General features: G+C 36.3%; 5 protein-coding genes and 1 non-coding gene across 6 annotated transcripts; 4 read left to right on the top strand and 2 right to left on the bottom strand.

Annotated features, from left to right (window-relative positions):
- The first annotated feature begins 385 nt into the window (after positions 1 to 385).
- On the top strand, positions 386 to 1461 carry LOC106299185 (pathogenesis-related protein 5-like). Its single transcript, XM_013735315.1, has 2 exons — positions 386 to 532; positions 645 to 1461. The coding sequence occupies exons 1-2, from the start codon at positions 490 to 492 to the stop codon at positions 1337 to 1339; spliced, it is 738 nt and encodes a 245-aa protein (XP_013590769.1). The 5' UTR covers positions 386 to 489; the 3' UTR covers positions 1340 to 1461.
- Positions 1462 to 3039: 1578 nt separating this feature from the next.
- On the top strand, positions 3040 to 4131 carry LOC106297017 (pathogenesis-related protein 5). The gene is made up of 2 exons (XM_013733294.1): positions 3040 to 3169; positions 3297 to 4131. The coding sequence occupies exons 1-2, from the start codon at positions 3121 to 3123 to the stop codon at positions 3986 to 3988; spliced, it is 741 nt and encodes a 246-aa protein (XP_013588748.1). The 5' UTR covers positions 3040 to 3120; the 3' UTR covers positions 3989 to 4131.
- A 57-nt stretch (positions 4132 to 4188) lies between these two features.
- Positions 4189 to 8647, bottom strand: LOC106297016. Its single transcript, XM_013733293.1, is given in 7 exon segments — positions 4189 to 4436; positions 4438 to 4524; positions 4599 to 4667; positions 4777 to 4839; positions 4924 to 5063; positions 5148 to 5277; positions 8290 to 8647. Coding segments are annotated over 7 exon segments (780 nt in total). The 5' UTR covers positions 8509 to 8647; the 3' UTR covers positions 4189 to 4364.
- A 689-nt stretch (positions 8648 to 9336) lies between these two features.
- On the top strand, positions 9337 to 9408 carry TRNAD-GUC. The gene has a single exon. It is a non-coding gene; the product is annotated as a tRNA-Asp (tRNA).
- A 582-nt stretch (positions 9409 to 9990) lies between these two features.
- On the top strand, positions 9991 to 11534 carry LOC106296263 (protein BRASSINAZOLE-RESISTANT 1). The gene is made up of 2 exons (XM_013732362.1): positions 9991 to 10477; positions 10587 to 11534. Exons 1-2 carry the CDS (start codon positions 10133 to 10135, stop codon positions 11241 to 11243), a joined length of 1002 nt encoding a protein of 333 aa, XP_013587816.1. The 5' UTR covers positions 9991 to 10132; the 3' UTR covers positions 11244 to 11534.
- On the bottom strand, positions 11515 to 14207 carry LOC106296264 (DNA-3-methyladenine glycosylase). The gene is made up of 4 exons (XM_013732363.1): positions 13732 to 14207; positions 12309 to 12450; positions 12094 to 12235; positions 11515 to 12022 (listed from the first exon to the last, which is right to left on the bottom strand). The coding sequence occupies exons 1-4, from the start codon at positions 14093 to 14095 to the stop codon at positions 11735 to 11737; spliced, it is 936 nt and encodes a 311-aa protein (XP_013587817.1). The 5' UTR covers positions 14096 to 14207; the 3' UTR covers positions 11515 to 11734.
- Positions 14208 to 15089: the final 882 nt, after the last annotated feature.

The raw sequence follows: 15089 nt of genomic DNA on the forward strand, positions 1-15089 counted from the left end.
AACTATTATTGTTGTCAAAAGGTATAGCATATGATTTAGTCGGTAATAGAACTCATATTTTCAGGTAGCATCTCCCTCTCTTGGTTTCTTTGCATGCGTTTTTCTTGTTCATATGTCACCTTATCTTATTAGGTGCAACCGTGCAAGTGAGATCAGTTAATGAATCACAACTGTGTCATCTATTCATGTTTTCTCATGAGATGCGTTCAACTTATTAATAACATATGCCAAAGAAGATGGGCTAACAGCGCGTATTTATATATTTTTTGATTCATAAAGAGATAAAGAAGATTGAATACTCTAATCTAACGCGTGTATATCAGATCTAGTAAACTTACTGAGTACTGGAGTACATCATAATAGCACAACCAAGAATACTAAATCTTCTAATGAACAGCACTTCAGTATATCCTTGACAGTGTCAGTAACCGTATATCCTTGACAGTGTCCACATCACATGAACAAACAAACAAACAAAATCGATTAAAAATGGCGGGTACTCACATTCTCTTCCTCGTGTTCATCACAAGCAGTAACGACAAAAACAACTGTTTTCTATTATCGTTTCTTTCTCTGTTTCACTTTCACTTATGTCTTAATACTTCCCCTTTGGCAATTACAGTCTAAACCATCTCCTTTTGCAGGCGGCATTGCCGGTACCGCCACCATCTTCGTTTTGGAGAACAGTTGCCCTTACACCGTCTGGCCTGGAATTCTCTCCGGCAACAGCACCACCACCCTCGGTAACGGCGGGGTTCCCCTGACTCCTGGCGCTTCCGTACAGCTCACTGCTCCTCCGGGATGGTCAGGCCGTTTCTGTGCTCGCACCGGCTGCAGCTTCGATGCCTCCGGTCGCGGTAGCTGCGTCCCCGGAGTCTGCGGCGGCGTTTTAAACTGTAACCGCGGCGGATTTCCTCCGGCCATTCTAGCCGAGTTCACCGTCGGATCAGGCGATTCAGAGATGGATTTTTACGGCGTTAGCCTCGTCGACGGTTTCAACGTCAAGATGGGGATCGAACCCTTGGGAGGAACCGGAGATTGCCACTACGCAGGCTGCCTCGCCGACGTCAACGAGATTTGCCCTGGCGATCTTCGGATCATGGATCAGAACGTCGTTGGAGTCGTCGCGGCGTGCATGAGCGCGTGCGCTGCGTTTGATTCGCCGGAGTTCTGCTGCACCGGTGCTCACGCGACGCCGCAGACTTGTGGTCCGAGTCGGTACTCGACGGTGTTCAAGAACGCTTGTCCTAGCGCTTACAGCTACGCTGGTGACGCGACAAGCATCTTCACTTGTTCCCGATCTAACTACTTGATTACTTTCTGCCCCACCCGCTCTTAAAAACCTGAGCTCCGGTTTAAATTCGGGTCGAGTTTCTCCCTCATGCTTCTTTTGCTTGTGATGTACGGAAGGGTGAATAATATCATTTTCAGTTTTCAAAGATCTTTTCAAGTATTCTGTTTTTAAACACTCCTTGCATTGTTGCATTGCATACAAAGAAATAATTTAAAAAAATTTACGGAGAAAAGATTCTTGTGCTGTCATTTTTCATTGTTAGTTCTTTATAACTTATCAATCGTATTACATGTTGCTATCTTGATTAACTCACATATTCAATTAACTTAATTGCATTTTGGTTGCGTCTATCTCTTTGTGTCCTGTGAATCCCACTGTTAACATCCCTTTGTGTAAACGAGAATCTCTTGCGTTTATTGAGTTAAAAACAACAACATTTCAGTGATTTCACTAGCATTCATGTTGTCAAAAGGAAGAAGCATAGAACTCATTTTTGTCCCAAAAGGATGATGCTATCTTCTTTAATTAACTGCTCCATTAGATCAACTTTTCCAGGAAGAGCATATATATAGCATCTCCTGTTTTATTTACATGACCCTGCTTGGTCACATGTCATCTTATCTTCTTATCTAGTTGTCTGAGTAGGTGCAAGTGAGATCAGGTTAGTTTCTTTAGAACCAACTTTGAACCTTCTATACCTTTTTTTGTTGGGAAAGAGTCGAAGAAACTCAAAACCAAACCATGTAATAGATACATTTTGCTTGTCATAATTCATCAAACCCACTTAACTAACCTACAAACCGTTCTTGTTTCATAAACCTTTTTTTTTTTTGCTTAAATTCTTGTTCATAAAACTTCAACAGCTATCAATGCTTGATAGAGAGAGAGAGAGCTACAGCCATGACCGCTAAAAATGCTTAAGATCGTGTAGACAATGTGATCTCGAGTGAATAAAAAGGAATTTTCGTTATTTAATATTGACCCATTAACATATGTTTACCACTAACTCAAGGAAACCTAATCGTCACGATTTTAAACCAACTCTTTTCTCCTACACAAGTCAAGTCTTCTCAACATATTGAATCTAAAATAAATATCTCGTCTCCAACTTTGCTACTTCTGAGCCTATTCATGAATTCAAGAATTTTGTACATGTTAGTTGTTTGCTCTTTCTCAACAAAACAGATGATATGTTTTTATGTTTTAATGATCGGATCTCATGGCATGTTTCCTAGAAACTATCGGAAAAATACTGTAAATAAATAAATTAACTAATAAAAAGAATAATGAAAACGTTAAAAATAAAAATCGAACAACAGGAAAGATGGGATCATGGAAAGACAGTTTCTACTTCCGCGGGATGTTGTGGGTTGTTCATTCGTTCTTATTTAACGAAATTTCATGCGAACGTGTGAAAATGGTTAATTTGCTTAATACGGTGAGCAGTTAATAGGGCATGCTGTTTCACCATTACTGTCCACTTGATATTCATTTATTTTGTTGAATCAACTTAATATTCATGAATCCGTAATAATGACCCACTTTATTTTCTTTAAACCGTCAATGTAAAAATAAATTCATAGCAAATTTAACACCAAAATAAAGAAAATTCAAGAGCTAACAAAAAAAAAAATCACCACAATCACTTTCTTTTACCATAAACTGTAATTAACTCATCAAAATAATAATTAATGAAGAAATGATAGCACTACCCTCGAACCAGCACTTATAAATAGAGGATCGGTGCGAGTAACGTACATTCATCATCAGCATTACAATCAGATTCATAATCGCTACCATCCACATCACATATAAACACACAAAAGATGGCGAATTTCTCCAGTGCTCTCATTCTTTTGTTCGTGTTCATCACAAGTAACAACAACAACACTCTCTGCTCTGTTTCACTTTATAGTTTTAAGAAAGTTTTCGCTTTTGTTTTTGTTTTAGTCGTATTTAACCGTTTTTATTCATTTTTGGTTTCTGTATTTCGAACCCGCAGGCAGCATTGCTGTTTCCGCCACCGTCTTCACTTTACAGAACAGCTGTCCTTACACAATCTGGCCCGGAATCCTCTCCGGCAACAGCAACACCCTCGGCGACGGCGGATTTCCCTTGACTCCAGGCGCTTCCAAACAGCTAACCGCTCCTCAAGGATGGTCAGGCCGGTTCTGGCCTCGCACCGGCTGCAGCTTCGATTTCTCCGGCAACGGCAACTGCGTCACCGGAGACTGCGGCGGCGTCCTCAAATGCATCGGCGGAGGAGTTCCTCCGACAACTCTAGCCGAGTTCACCGTCGGAACGGGCGTTTCCGGCAAGGACTTCTACGACGTGAGTCTCGTCGACGGTTACAACGTCGAGATGGGGATAAAACCGCAAGGAGGCTCCGGCGACTGCAAGTACGCCGGCTGCGTCGCCGACGTCAACGCGGTTTGTCCTAACGAGCTTAGGATAATGGATCCGAAGACCGGAACCGTCGCGGCGTGTAAGAGCGCTTGCGCGGCGTTTAATTCGCCGGAGTTTTGCTGCACCGGTGCTCACGCGACGCCGCAGACTTGTTCTCCGACGCGTTACTCGGCCGTGTTTAAGAACGCTTGTCCTAGCGCTTACAGCTACGCTTATGACGACGCGACAAGTACGTTTACTTGTGCCGGGGCTAACTACTTGATCACTTTCTGTCCCACCCGGTCTTGAAAACCGGTTGTTCCGGTTTAGATTCCGGTTTGGTTGCTGTTTCATGTTTCTTTTATGTACGGAAAGATGATGATTTTTTTTTCTAAGTATGTAGTTGTTACGCATCTCATTTGCATTGTTAATTTCATTAGTATTCTTTTGAATGATTGATTTTGAAGACATTTTCCAGTACTTATTTACATGCTAACATCAATATATAGATGGACAAATAAAGATGGATGCTTTGATTAAAGATTAGAGGGCTTCTTTTGTTTTTAGGTCATTGCTGCTTTTGATATACTTACATGAATGAGCAATAACAACATCTACTATTAACACATGAGACAGCTTTAACTTACTACTATACTCAACGTTTAAGCCATGGAATGGTTAAAACTCAGATTGGATAAGGTCCAAAGGAGGTGGGGTTTGTTAGCCTATCTAGGAGCTTGTTAAGATCAGTGTTTCTGATGTTCTTTTGATTTCCACCTGCAAGCCTTCTTCATTCCTTTTGCAGCTTGAACGAATCCCACAATAACCTGAAGCTCATCCATTTCCTATAAAGCAGAGAGGAGACAAATATCACAAAGATATTGTAGCTTTTTGGCCTTTTTGATTTCAAGAATGTTACCTGAGCCATGAAGTGTCTTTGAACAATGTCAAGTAGTTGCTCCTTTGATGGATTAGGAAGTGCATCCACCTTTCAAAAAGAGAGTCACATCTTGTCAAAAAAACAAAAACCATCTTTTACAGCTTTACCAGTAACTAAGAGAGTAGAACAAAAAAGGAGATTGTTACTCTTGACTCACGAGGTTAAAATGTTGTATATATCTCTGTAACGCAGGCATATCCAATTTGCTAAGATCAACCTTCTGCTTTAAAACCATACATTTCCTCAGCAAGTTAACAAAAAACATTCAAATGCATATCCCACAGTTTCCAAAGGCATATATTACCATGTTAGCACGAGGAGTAATACTCTGCCTTTTTGAGTGTGAGTCACAAGATAAGGCCCTGCACATTGTCTTTTGTGATAACCGTGCTGATCTGTATCCTCTTTGCTTCGCCTTATGAGTCTTTAGACTGTCATCAGATACTGCAAAAAACAATCAAAGAACATGTCTTAACACACACACAAGAACATGTCTTTACAGATTTCCGACAAGGAAACTAAACTCACTCATATGAGAGGGATTATTCCATTGTATATGCTCGACTTCAATATCATCGTCTTCTTCGTTCCCTGTAGGAGCTTCAATGACACTAAGTGCATTCCTCTGCAACTTCACTTCGATTCCATTTGTCAAAACCTATAAAATGTAAAGCATGAGGAATGGGATTAAAAAAGATTACAATCAGTCAAACAAGTCAAAAGCTTGAGACTTTTTTGAGAAATGGGAGACGAACTGGTGGGATTTTGATAATCTATAATAGTAAAATAATACGCATTGGTTATGAAGAAAACGTCTTAAAGATATACTACTAAAACCGGAGAAACGGTGAAGCGAGTAATGATCAAATAAAGGAATTTTTAATTATTAAAAAACTAATTAAGCAGCCTAATGAAATTGAGAACATCTATAAAAGTATCTGGAAAAAAACCTAAATAATATTAAATTATCTATATTATTATTTATGAAGTGATTTAACTTATTTGTCATGATTTTCATGATTTTAGGTAATTTTATTTATATGTCATGTTTTAATTAGGTTTAAGCTGAATCATTAATTTATTAATAGTTTTTATTTGAGTCATTAATTTATTAATAGTTTTTAGTCGAGTCCATAATTTATTAATTTAAATAATATAACTATAAAATATGTAATTAGGTATGTAATTATTTTGATTTTGCGTATTTGTCATGTTTTCCATGTTTTAGTCAATTTTGCTTATTTGTCATTTTTTATTAGGTTTTAGTTTAATCATTGATTTATTAATAATTTTTAGCTGAATTACTAATTTATTAATTTTTTAAAAAAATTCCGTAATGAATTTTATATATAATTAAAAACGAATTTTGATTTAATAATATTTAAATATATATGTTATATTAAAATTCTTATTTTCTTATTTGTCATATTTTATTAGGTTTTAAGCTTTTATACAGGTCATTGATTTATTATTAGTTTTTAACTGAGTATTTATTAATTTTCATAAAACCGATAATGAACTTTATATAAAATAAAACACGAATTTTATTTTAATAATATTAAATATATATGTTATATTAAATAATTAATTATAAACTAAGATAATAAAATTGTGAAAATATATTTAAAAATTAAGAGAATTCTTATGTATATTGTGTTACTATTGAAAACAATATTTTTCTATTATAAAGTTAAAAAACTAAGATATAAAACAGTTTATAATTAAATATTAGTCAACCAAAAATATTTATATAAAGATATTTTCTAAACTATTTCTAATATATGAGTGTTTTAAAACTTTTAACACAATAATAAGTACATAGTTTGATGAACGTTTTTTTGATATATATAAATAATTTGATGTTTCATTTAACTATTTAAAAACATAAATAATAACTTAACTTTTGGTCGAGTTCAAAACAAATTTTCTTGCTTTTAGTTTAAACCAGTTTAGGTTTAATCCGTGAAACACTATAGCTTCAGTCGGTGACCATTAGAAGAATGAAAAAAAATGAACAAAATAAAAAATAAAATTTCATTTGAGGAATTGAAAAAATAAAAAAAATATGAATTTTAGTTCAATTTATTCCTTATCAAAATTGCATAGGAAATTTTTTTCTTATAAATTCATTCCTCCATGGGAAATTTAGAAAAAAAAAAAGATCTACCTTTCAATAATTTGACTAAAATTTCAACATAAATGATATAGATTTTGAGGAGCAAAAAATTCACCACAATATTTTTCCTTCGGCATGTTCACCAATTAGAATATAATGCTGATTTTTGGATTAATAAGACATAAAATAATTATTCGTAAGATGATTATACCCACGTGTGCGGACAAAATCCCCTATATATTATTTGAGAAGCATTACAACTTCATTTTGTAGCCACATGTCATCACTAGAATGATTCTAAAGAAATATGTTGGTCCATCTAATTATATAATAAGCTTTTTATTAAACTAACAATAAATTCATCATTAATGTACTTTATTATTTCCTTAAATAAAATTTACGGAATTACCTAATGTGGCTAAAGTATATATGACAATTAATGATTTTGAATAATAAAGATTTGATAAAAAATAGTGTATCTTCTATCATATTTGTTTAATTTTAAAATATTAAATAAATTAAACAACCACAATAACCATATAATAAAAATAAGATATTTATGTATATGTTATATTTTGAATTTTTACGTATATATATATATCGTTTTAAATTAAACTATAAACCATATAAAATACAATATTTTAGTTTCAGAATTTACTTTGAACAATTTTTTTGATAAAAGTTTTGAACAATCATTGACAACTTACTTTTTTTTGAAATTATAAATTACCAAAACTATTAATCCCACAATGAAAATTTTGTTATCAGTAATTTAAATTTTTTTGTCTATAAAAGATACAAATGATCAAAAAAACTATATGAGTAAAAATCATCATTTAATAGATATTATCTTATCCTTTTTTCATCTTTTTGTGGGTTCAAGCTGGCTTTAAGATTTGTTTTGTGGGTTCAAGCTGGCTTTAAGATTTGTTTTGTGGGTTCAAGCTGGCTTTAAGATTTGTTTTATTTTGTGGGTTCAAGGTGACTTTTAATTATTTAATATATATTTATTATTTCATAAAATGTAAAAATATTTAATATATATTTATTATATATATAAATTTGTTTATGTATTAAATATTTTTACATTTTATGAAATAATAAATATATATTAAATAATTAAAAGTCACCTTGAACCCACAAAATAAAACAAATCTTAAAGCCAGCTTGAACCCACAAAACAAATCTTAAAGCCAGCTTGAACCCACAAAAAGATGAAAAAAGGATAAGGGATTCACACGAAATTTTAGATGAGAACAATGGAAAAAGAGAGTTAAAAATAAATATTAAAAAGTGCAGATGATTAATATGATGCGATTTTTTTAGAATAAAGTTTGTATTTTTACGGACAAATCAATCCCATCGGTTCGGTCTTTTCGCTTTTTTCTCTTTTTAGCTGAGTTGATCCGTTTCGAATCAGCAACATCATCAAACTACCATTGATTTAGTAGCATTATCGAGCATAAAGTTCGAAGCTTGATTCCAAATCGAACTCAAAGTTGAAATAAGACAAAACACAGTTACTACAAAAGAAGGTGATTGATTGTTTCTCACCAGCCAATGCCAGCCACCGAGTCCGACGGCTTTCTTAACGACTCCTTGAAGACCGACGAGAACTGATTTCGTACGGTTGTTTCCGGTGACGACCACTTTCGTATGACGTGGAAGCACCGTTAGTTCCTCCTCGCTGCTGCAATCTCCGAAGCAGCTCTGTAGCTGAGAGAATCCTCCTCCATTGATGACCTTTGAGTTATCAGCATCACCTTCCAGCATTCTCTTTTCTTCTCTTAAGAACTTAGAACAGAATCCACCAATCTCGATTTTCACGATCTCCGAAATGGAAGCTGATGCATTATCTTTTTCTGATTGTCTGAGGAAGAAAGAAAGACAGAGTAGTGAGGGAGGGAAAAGCAGTGACTATAGTAAGAAAGAGAGAGAGACAAGGACGATAGCGACCGCCTTCCTAGCTCAACTACCATTGATATTCCGCCACGTGGTTTGTTTCTTGTTCTTTAATGATTTGGTTACACCGAGATGTGCTTAATCAAATCAAAAGTGTTACATGCCATATGTCTACTAAAACACACAATTTGAATGAAACGGTCATATGACATAGTACACTAATTAGTTTTTAGGTGTGCTAATTTGTATTGGAATCCGGAAAATGGATCCTTTTGGTTAAATCCTTTTGAACATTTTAGGTACTAATTTGCATTATGTATGCTTTTGCAATTGTTAAAAAGAAAGAAGAAAACAACGAGGGCCACACATATAGTAATTTTCTTTGTGTGTAATGTATACACGCGATCGACGTGAATCTTGAATGGTCGGCTGATATTTGTGTAAAAAGAGACTGGCCTAACGGGGGCCCATGCATTCGAGTAATCACGATAGTACCCCTCAACTTTTTTGAATCACTCACCCACGTCTGAATTTAATACTTTGCATCGTATAATGTCCATATAAAACGATTAACTAGAACCAAGAGTGTCTATAAATGGAGTGATTCCTAAGACAGATAGCGAGGTTTACGAAAGAGGTAAAGTGATGATTTAATCAAAGTTCGATAACAAATGAGACATCCAATTTGCTAACATCAAAGTCGTTGTAGTATAGTGGTAAGTATTCCCGCCTGTCACGCGGGTGACCCGGGTTCGATCTCCGGCAACGGCGTTTATATTTTTCTCTTTTCCCTATCTATGTCAAATGAACTATACAAATGATATTTTTTAAATAAATAAAGAAAGAATCCAGCGATTAGTCCAGGTTTCCAAAATTTAGAAACTAGATAGTATTGCAGTTTCAAAACGGGCATGTAGAAATGTACATAAGAAATACTGACGGATCCATATTTTTGCTTTGTATCATTGGTGAAAGTAAGAAGAAGGTTACAAAAGTCAAAAGCAAGTGAATAATTTAACCAGCCAGGACAAAAAAGTGATCAATTCTCTATTTGGAGAGTGAGATTTCCATTCCAGGGAAAAATGAATTAAATAATAGTATCATTATCTTAAAACACGGCTTTAATCATTTGTTGTGTTCATAATAAACTTATTTCATTGGTTTGGATAGAAAAGAAAAGGGGAAAGAAAAACCAATCAAATGGTGTGTACATTGTCTTCTCTGTATTATTATTATTTTGTTCATTAGTCATTTATACACAGAGCAACTAGTTTGACACTTTGACTGTACACATACATACATACACACGCACGCGCTCTTATCCTCTACCGTCAACCACACCTCTTGCTATGTACACATTAGCTATCTCAGGACAAGTGGACAACCTTTTGTAATAAGGAAATAAAATGTGAACTCACAGTTACGTGAACACACGACCAAAAATCAAACCCTTAATAAGTTAATTAAAGAGATTATTCTACTTCGATTCCAGCGAATGAAAAAGCGTATTATTCCTCGTGAGCACTACCTTCTCCTTCTTCTTCAGTCTGCGTTCACACAATCTTCACCCATCAAAGAAAGCTGTTTGATGACGTCGGATGGGGCTACAACATCCATATCAGCAGCTGCTGCGGCGAGGAGGAAACCGTCGTGGAGGGAGAGGGAGAACAATCGGAGGAGAGAGAGAAGGAGAAGAGCCATCGCAGCAAAGATATACACAGGGCTAAGAGCTCAAGGTGGTTATAATCTTCCAAAACATTGCGATAACAATGAGGTCCTCAAGGCTCTCTGTTCTGAAGCTGGTTGGCTCGTTGAAGAAGACGGCACCACTTATCGCAAGGTCAAACCTTTTTTTTTCTTCCGATCTGAGTTTTTAAATCTGATGACTTTGTTTGGATCTGATTCTTGGAATCTTGAGTTATTGATTCTGACATTGTTTAGTCACACAGGGATGCAGCAGGCCGAGTCCTCTCTCTTCGGCTTTTCAAAGTCCCATCCCTTCTTACCAAGTCAGCCCATCTTCCTCTCGTGGTGAGCCCAACAACAGCACCTTCTTCCCTTTCCTCAGAAACGGCGCCGTTCCTTCCCTCAGAATCTCAAACAGCTGTCCCGTTACTCCACCCCTCTCCTCTCCATCTTCCAAGAACGCTAAACCGTTACCTACATGGGACTCTATCGCTAAGCAGTCCATGGTCAACGCTAATAAACAGTCAATGGCGTCCTTTAACTATCCTTTCTATGCGGTTTCTGCACCTGCTAGTCCCACCCGTCGTCAGTTCTATGCTCCTGTTACAATACCTGAATGTGATGAGTCTGACTCTTCCACTGTTGACTCTGGTCATTGGATAAGCTTTCAGAGGTTTTCTCAACATCAACAGCCATTCTCTGGCTCTATGGTGCCGACTTCTCCTGCGTTTAATCTTGTGAAACCTCCTCCTGTGCCTCAGCTGATGTCTCCAAACGCTGCGTTTCAAGGGATGATTGGTCAAAGCTCTGAGTTTGAATTTGAGAATAGTCGAGTTAAGCCGTGGGAAGGGGAGAGGATACATGATGTTGGTATGGAGGATCTTGAGCTTACTCTTGGAAACGGCAAGGCTCGTGGTTGATTTGTGAATTTGAGGGAAAGCTATTCTTCTTTATAGAGTATATCATTATCTTCTTTACTTACTATCCAAACATGGAAAGCATTGGAACTTGGGAGTGTTAGTGTTTTTTGTTTGTTCAATTCATGATTTTTTTTTTTTTTTAAAGCATTATTTGTAGATAAGACTGTTATGTGCCCTTACAAAGGCTTGTGTCTTGTCTTGTTGATTAATCATGTATCTGCTTCTCAACATCAAAGATCCAATTTTTGCGGAACATGTGTGTTTTACAAAATGTTAAAATTCTTTTATTTCCTTGCAAATTCAATATCTTTTTTTTTTGGGTCAAAATCTAATCATATCATCATTAGACAAAGCTAGCTAGAAGAAAAAACACAACCAATCAACACAACTCAGCTACAAATGCTACATTTCATAATGAATTACAAACAAACACTGGTAATCATCATCATCTTCTTAATATTCCAGTAGTTAATGTTGCTGATTTAAACAAGTCACATGATGGAATGCAGATCCAGTTCGGTCTCAGTCTCAGCATTACATTCTTGGTATCTGAAGCAAGTTGTGAGATGATCATTCACAATGCCAGAGACCTGCAAGAAGGAATAAATAACAGTAGGACCAACGCAGCGGAACCCTCTCTGCATCATATCTTTGCTAATGTACTCTGCCTTTGGGGATTTAACAGGGACTTGGCGACCATAGCGGTATCCATTTCTTAGTGGCTTGTGGTTCACAAATCTCCAACAGTAGTTGCTGAATGATCCAAACTCTTGCTTGACCTGGTTTTCAATTTACAATCTATTTAAGTCAACGTTCACAACTTATTTAGCCCAAAAAGAAGACAATCTACCTTGAGAACTGATTTTGCGTTATCGACAATGGCTCGCAGTTTCTGTTCGGACAGAACAAGACATCCGTTTACTTTAAGAGACATCAACCTCTTCTCAGTGAATTCTGATATAGCTAAAGGATCAAAATCTTCAAAGAGCTTCCTGCAAAAAGTAAACCAACAAACTTATGCTCATCTCTCTCTCTTTTCCATAAAGTTAGAATCATAATATTTACCTAAAGGCATCTCTTTTGTGTAGAATCGAGGGCCAGCTAAACTCAGCTAATGCTTGTGAGAACACAAGCAGCTCAAAGAGTTTCTTGTCGTCACGAACTGGAACACCCCACTCCTCGTCATGAAACTTCACGTAGATCGAGTCTGTTCATCAAATCATTATTACTATTATTATTAACCGCCCAAGTAAAAAACTTCGTTTTTGTCATTATTCTCAACTACAACACCTAGTTATTGCAGGGTGCAATTAATATGTTGTTGACATGTATGAAACTGATTGTTACCAGTAATCTTTCTAACTCATATACTCAATTTTTTTTTTTTTTCTGTCAATACTCAAGAAAACAATTTACATTTCGAAATAACATACAAAAGTAGGGCTGGACAAATAAACCGAACCCGAAAACCCGAACCGAACCCGATCCGATAAAAATGAATCCGAACCGATCCAAACCCGGCATAAATACCGAATGGATCTTGTTTTATGGTATTTCGGGTTATGGGTATTATCCGAACCAGAACCCGAACCTAACTGGATACCCGATAGAACCCGAAACATACAAAATTTTCAAAAAGAACTCCTACCAAACATGATCTCAATTCCTAATATGTATTCAAAATATATTGAAAATCTAAAATAATTATCTATTATATGAAAATTGATGGTTGAAAGTGGCGGTTGAAGGTCGAAGTTTTTAGATTTTGGTTTTGTTTTCATTGAATAATGTTTTCATTTCATGAGAACTTGGTTTTCGTTTTATGCTTTCATTTATTTGGTTTTCTTTCGATCAATAACTATGTTTACCTTTCACTTGATTTTGAATGATCACATTTGATGTTCATTTCTTTTTTTTCGAACCAATTTTATTTATGTTTTGGTTACAAAATAGGTACAAATCAAATATTTTAAAACCGAAGAACCGATTTTACTTACTTTTTGGTTACAAAGTAGATATAAATCAGGTACATCTAAACCGAATAACCGATTGGGACCCGAACCCGAAAGTACATCGGGTTGTACCGGTTCTTTGAAGATTTACTAACACCGACCCGAACCCGATAGAACCAAAACCGGTCCCGAACCGAATTTTCACATAACCCGAATGGGGCTGATTTTGATAAATCCGAAAAACCGAAACCCGATTGGATTAAACCAAAACCCGATTGGAACCCCGAATGTCCATGCATGTACAAAAGATTAAATGTGCAAGAGGGACAAAAAAATCTCTACTTTGGGTAAAATGTTTTTTTTTTTACAAAGAACAGAAAAAACAGCACCTCCTCGTTATTCACGAAATTATTGAGTTATTTAAAAAAAAACAGTATTTTTTTTTTTGGCAAAATAAACAGAGGAAAAAATGTGAAAATTTTAAATTAAAGTTAAATAAGGCAAAGGAGGAAAAAAAGTTGTTAGAGAAAACAGACCTGAGTTAGGTGTGATCCAGTGGCATCTCTTGACCGGTCCCGGACTCTCAGGAAGAATGTCTCCAGCGGCGGCGACACTGTTGTGCTTCGTCACTGACCCGTTCCGTTTCGACGGAGTTATCAATTTCTTAGACTCTGCCGTCTTCGCCGACGAACGCTCCGAGGAAGATGTTGTCGAAGATGAGTCATCAGTCGAGGCTGAAAAGTTGCTCTTCGCCGGAGATTTCGCCACTTGTGGCTTCTTCTTCTTCGCGGCGATCTCTGTTTTCGAAGGTTTGACTCTGTTCCCGGTTGAACAGAGGATTGCTCGTGGCTCAACAACCATCGGTTTAACCGGAGAACGAAGCTTAGTGAGTGCAGACATCTTTGATGAAATGTGAGGGTACAATGGGAAAGAGAAAATTGAGATGGGATGAGAGAGAGAGAGAGGTGGAACAGAGTATGAGGTTTTTAAAAACAGAACGGTAACAAGAGAAAAGGACTTTAAAGATGTTGGATGTAATGGAACCGGTAATAGCCGGTGAGTGTTTTGATTGCGTGTCGGTAGTTTTTATCGTTTGCTTCAGAAAGAGACACCGAGAAAATGGTTAAAGGGCGTGAGAATTACGTTTTTTTGTGTCATTAATGAACTGATTAAGTTTGCCGCGCTTTGTCATTTAGAATTAAAAAAAATAGAGTAGTGGGGGTTAACTGTAGACTTTTTAGGGAATAAAAGGGGGTTAAAACTTCAAAAACGTGTGTTTTGGGGGATGCACCAAATGCTTTAAGTGTTTGACCCCATATACAGTAGAAGTTCAATGAAACAAGTACATTTATTTTTTACTCCAACCTCTAATTAACTGCTCCAGTCGCTCGTACTCAATCACAGCTTTTGGCTTCGTTGAAGAAGAGCAAGTACAATGATTGTAAATAAACTAATTTGATTTGACCCCTCTCTCTCTCTCTCTCTCTCTCTTTTGGGTCGTAAAATTGTGTTATTATTACTTTGCGATGTTCATTATTCATTATTTGTACATTATTTATTCCAGTCTTTCTTTCGCAGTGTTCACCGGTTAATAGTTGCCATATAACCTTGTAGCATATATAACTTCTCTCTTTGATGGACTAATAGAGTGTTTAGTGGTTATTAAGAGGTTGGCAGAGAGTCAGGCTCTGATTTGGTGAAGTGTGGTGTTGGCACACGAGTAAAGGGCGGCACAACGGGAATTTGAAAAAGCTTTAAGTAGAAGTTAAAAAAGTAGCTTACCGTTAAGTTAAAGAATCGTAAAAGTCATCTCATCTAAACACCAACTCCACCTCAACCTCACCCTGTGGTGTGGCCTGCCGTTTCTTTTACCTTTTCTTTCTAACGGCTAACC

This window comes from Brassica oleracea, chromosome C6 (genome assembly GCF_000695525.1).
Source record: "Brassica oleracea var. oleracea cultivar TO1000 chromosome C6, BOL, whole genome shotgun sequence".
In the NCBI taxonomy this organism is placed as follows: Eukaryota; Viridiplantae; Streptophyta; class Magnoliopsida; order Brassicales; family Brassicaceae; genus Brassica; species Brassica oleracea.

Excerpts from the sequence above, each read along its gene's own strand:
- LOC106299185 (XM_013735315.1), top strand. The coding sequence starts at position 490 with ATGGCGGGTACTCACATTCTCTTCCTCGTGTTCATCACAAGCA. Across the intron at positions 533-644 it reads CCTCGTGTTCATCACAAGCA|GCGGCATTGCCGGTACCGCC; the intron begins GTAACGACAAAA and ends CTCCTTTTGCAG.
- LOC106297017 (XM_013733294.1), top strand. The coding sequence starts at position 3,121 with ATGGCGAATTTCTCCAGTGCTCTCATTCTTTTGTTCGTGTTCATCACA. Across the intron at positions 3,170-3,296 it reads TTTGTTCGTGTTCATCACAA|GCAGCATTGCTGTTTCCGCC; the intron begins GTAACAACAACA and ends TCGAACCCGCAG.
- LOC106296263 (XM_013732362.1), top strand. The coding sequence starts at position 10,133 with ATGAAAAAGCGTATTATTCCTCGTGAGCACTACCTTCTCCTTCTTCTT. Across the intron at positions 10,478-10,586 it reads ACGGCACCACTTATCGCAAG|GGATGCAGCAGGCCGAGTCC; the intron begins GTCAAACCTTTT and ends TTAGTCACACAG.
- LOC106296264 (XM_013732363.1), bottom strand. The coding sequence starts at position 14,095 with ATGTCTGCACTCACTAAGCTTCGTTCTCCGGTTAAACCGATGGTTGTT. Across the intron at positions 12,451-13,731 it reads CTGGATCACACCTAACTCAG|ACTCGATCTACGTGAAGTTT; the intron begins GTCTGTTTTCTC and ends TTTGATGAACAG. Across the intron at positions 12,023-12,093 it reads ACGCAAAATCAGTTCTCAAG|GTCAAGCAAGAGTTTGGATC; the intron begins GTAGATTGTCTT and ends ATTGAAAACCAG.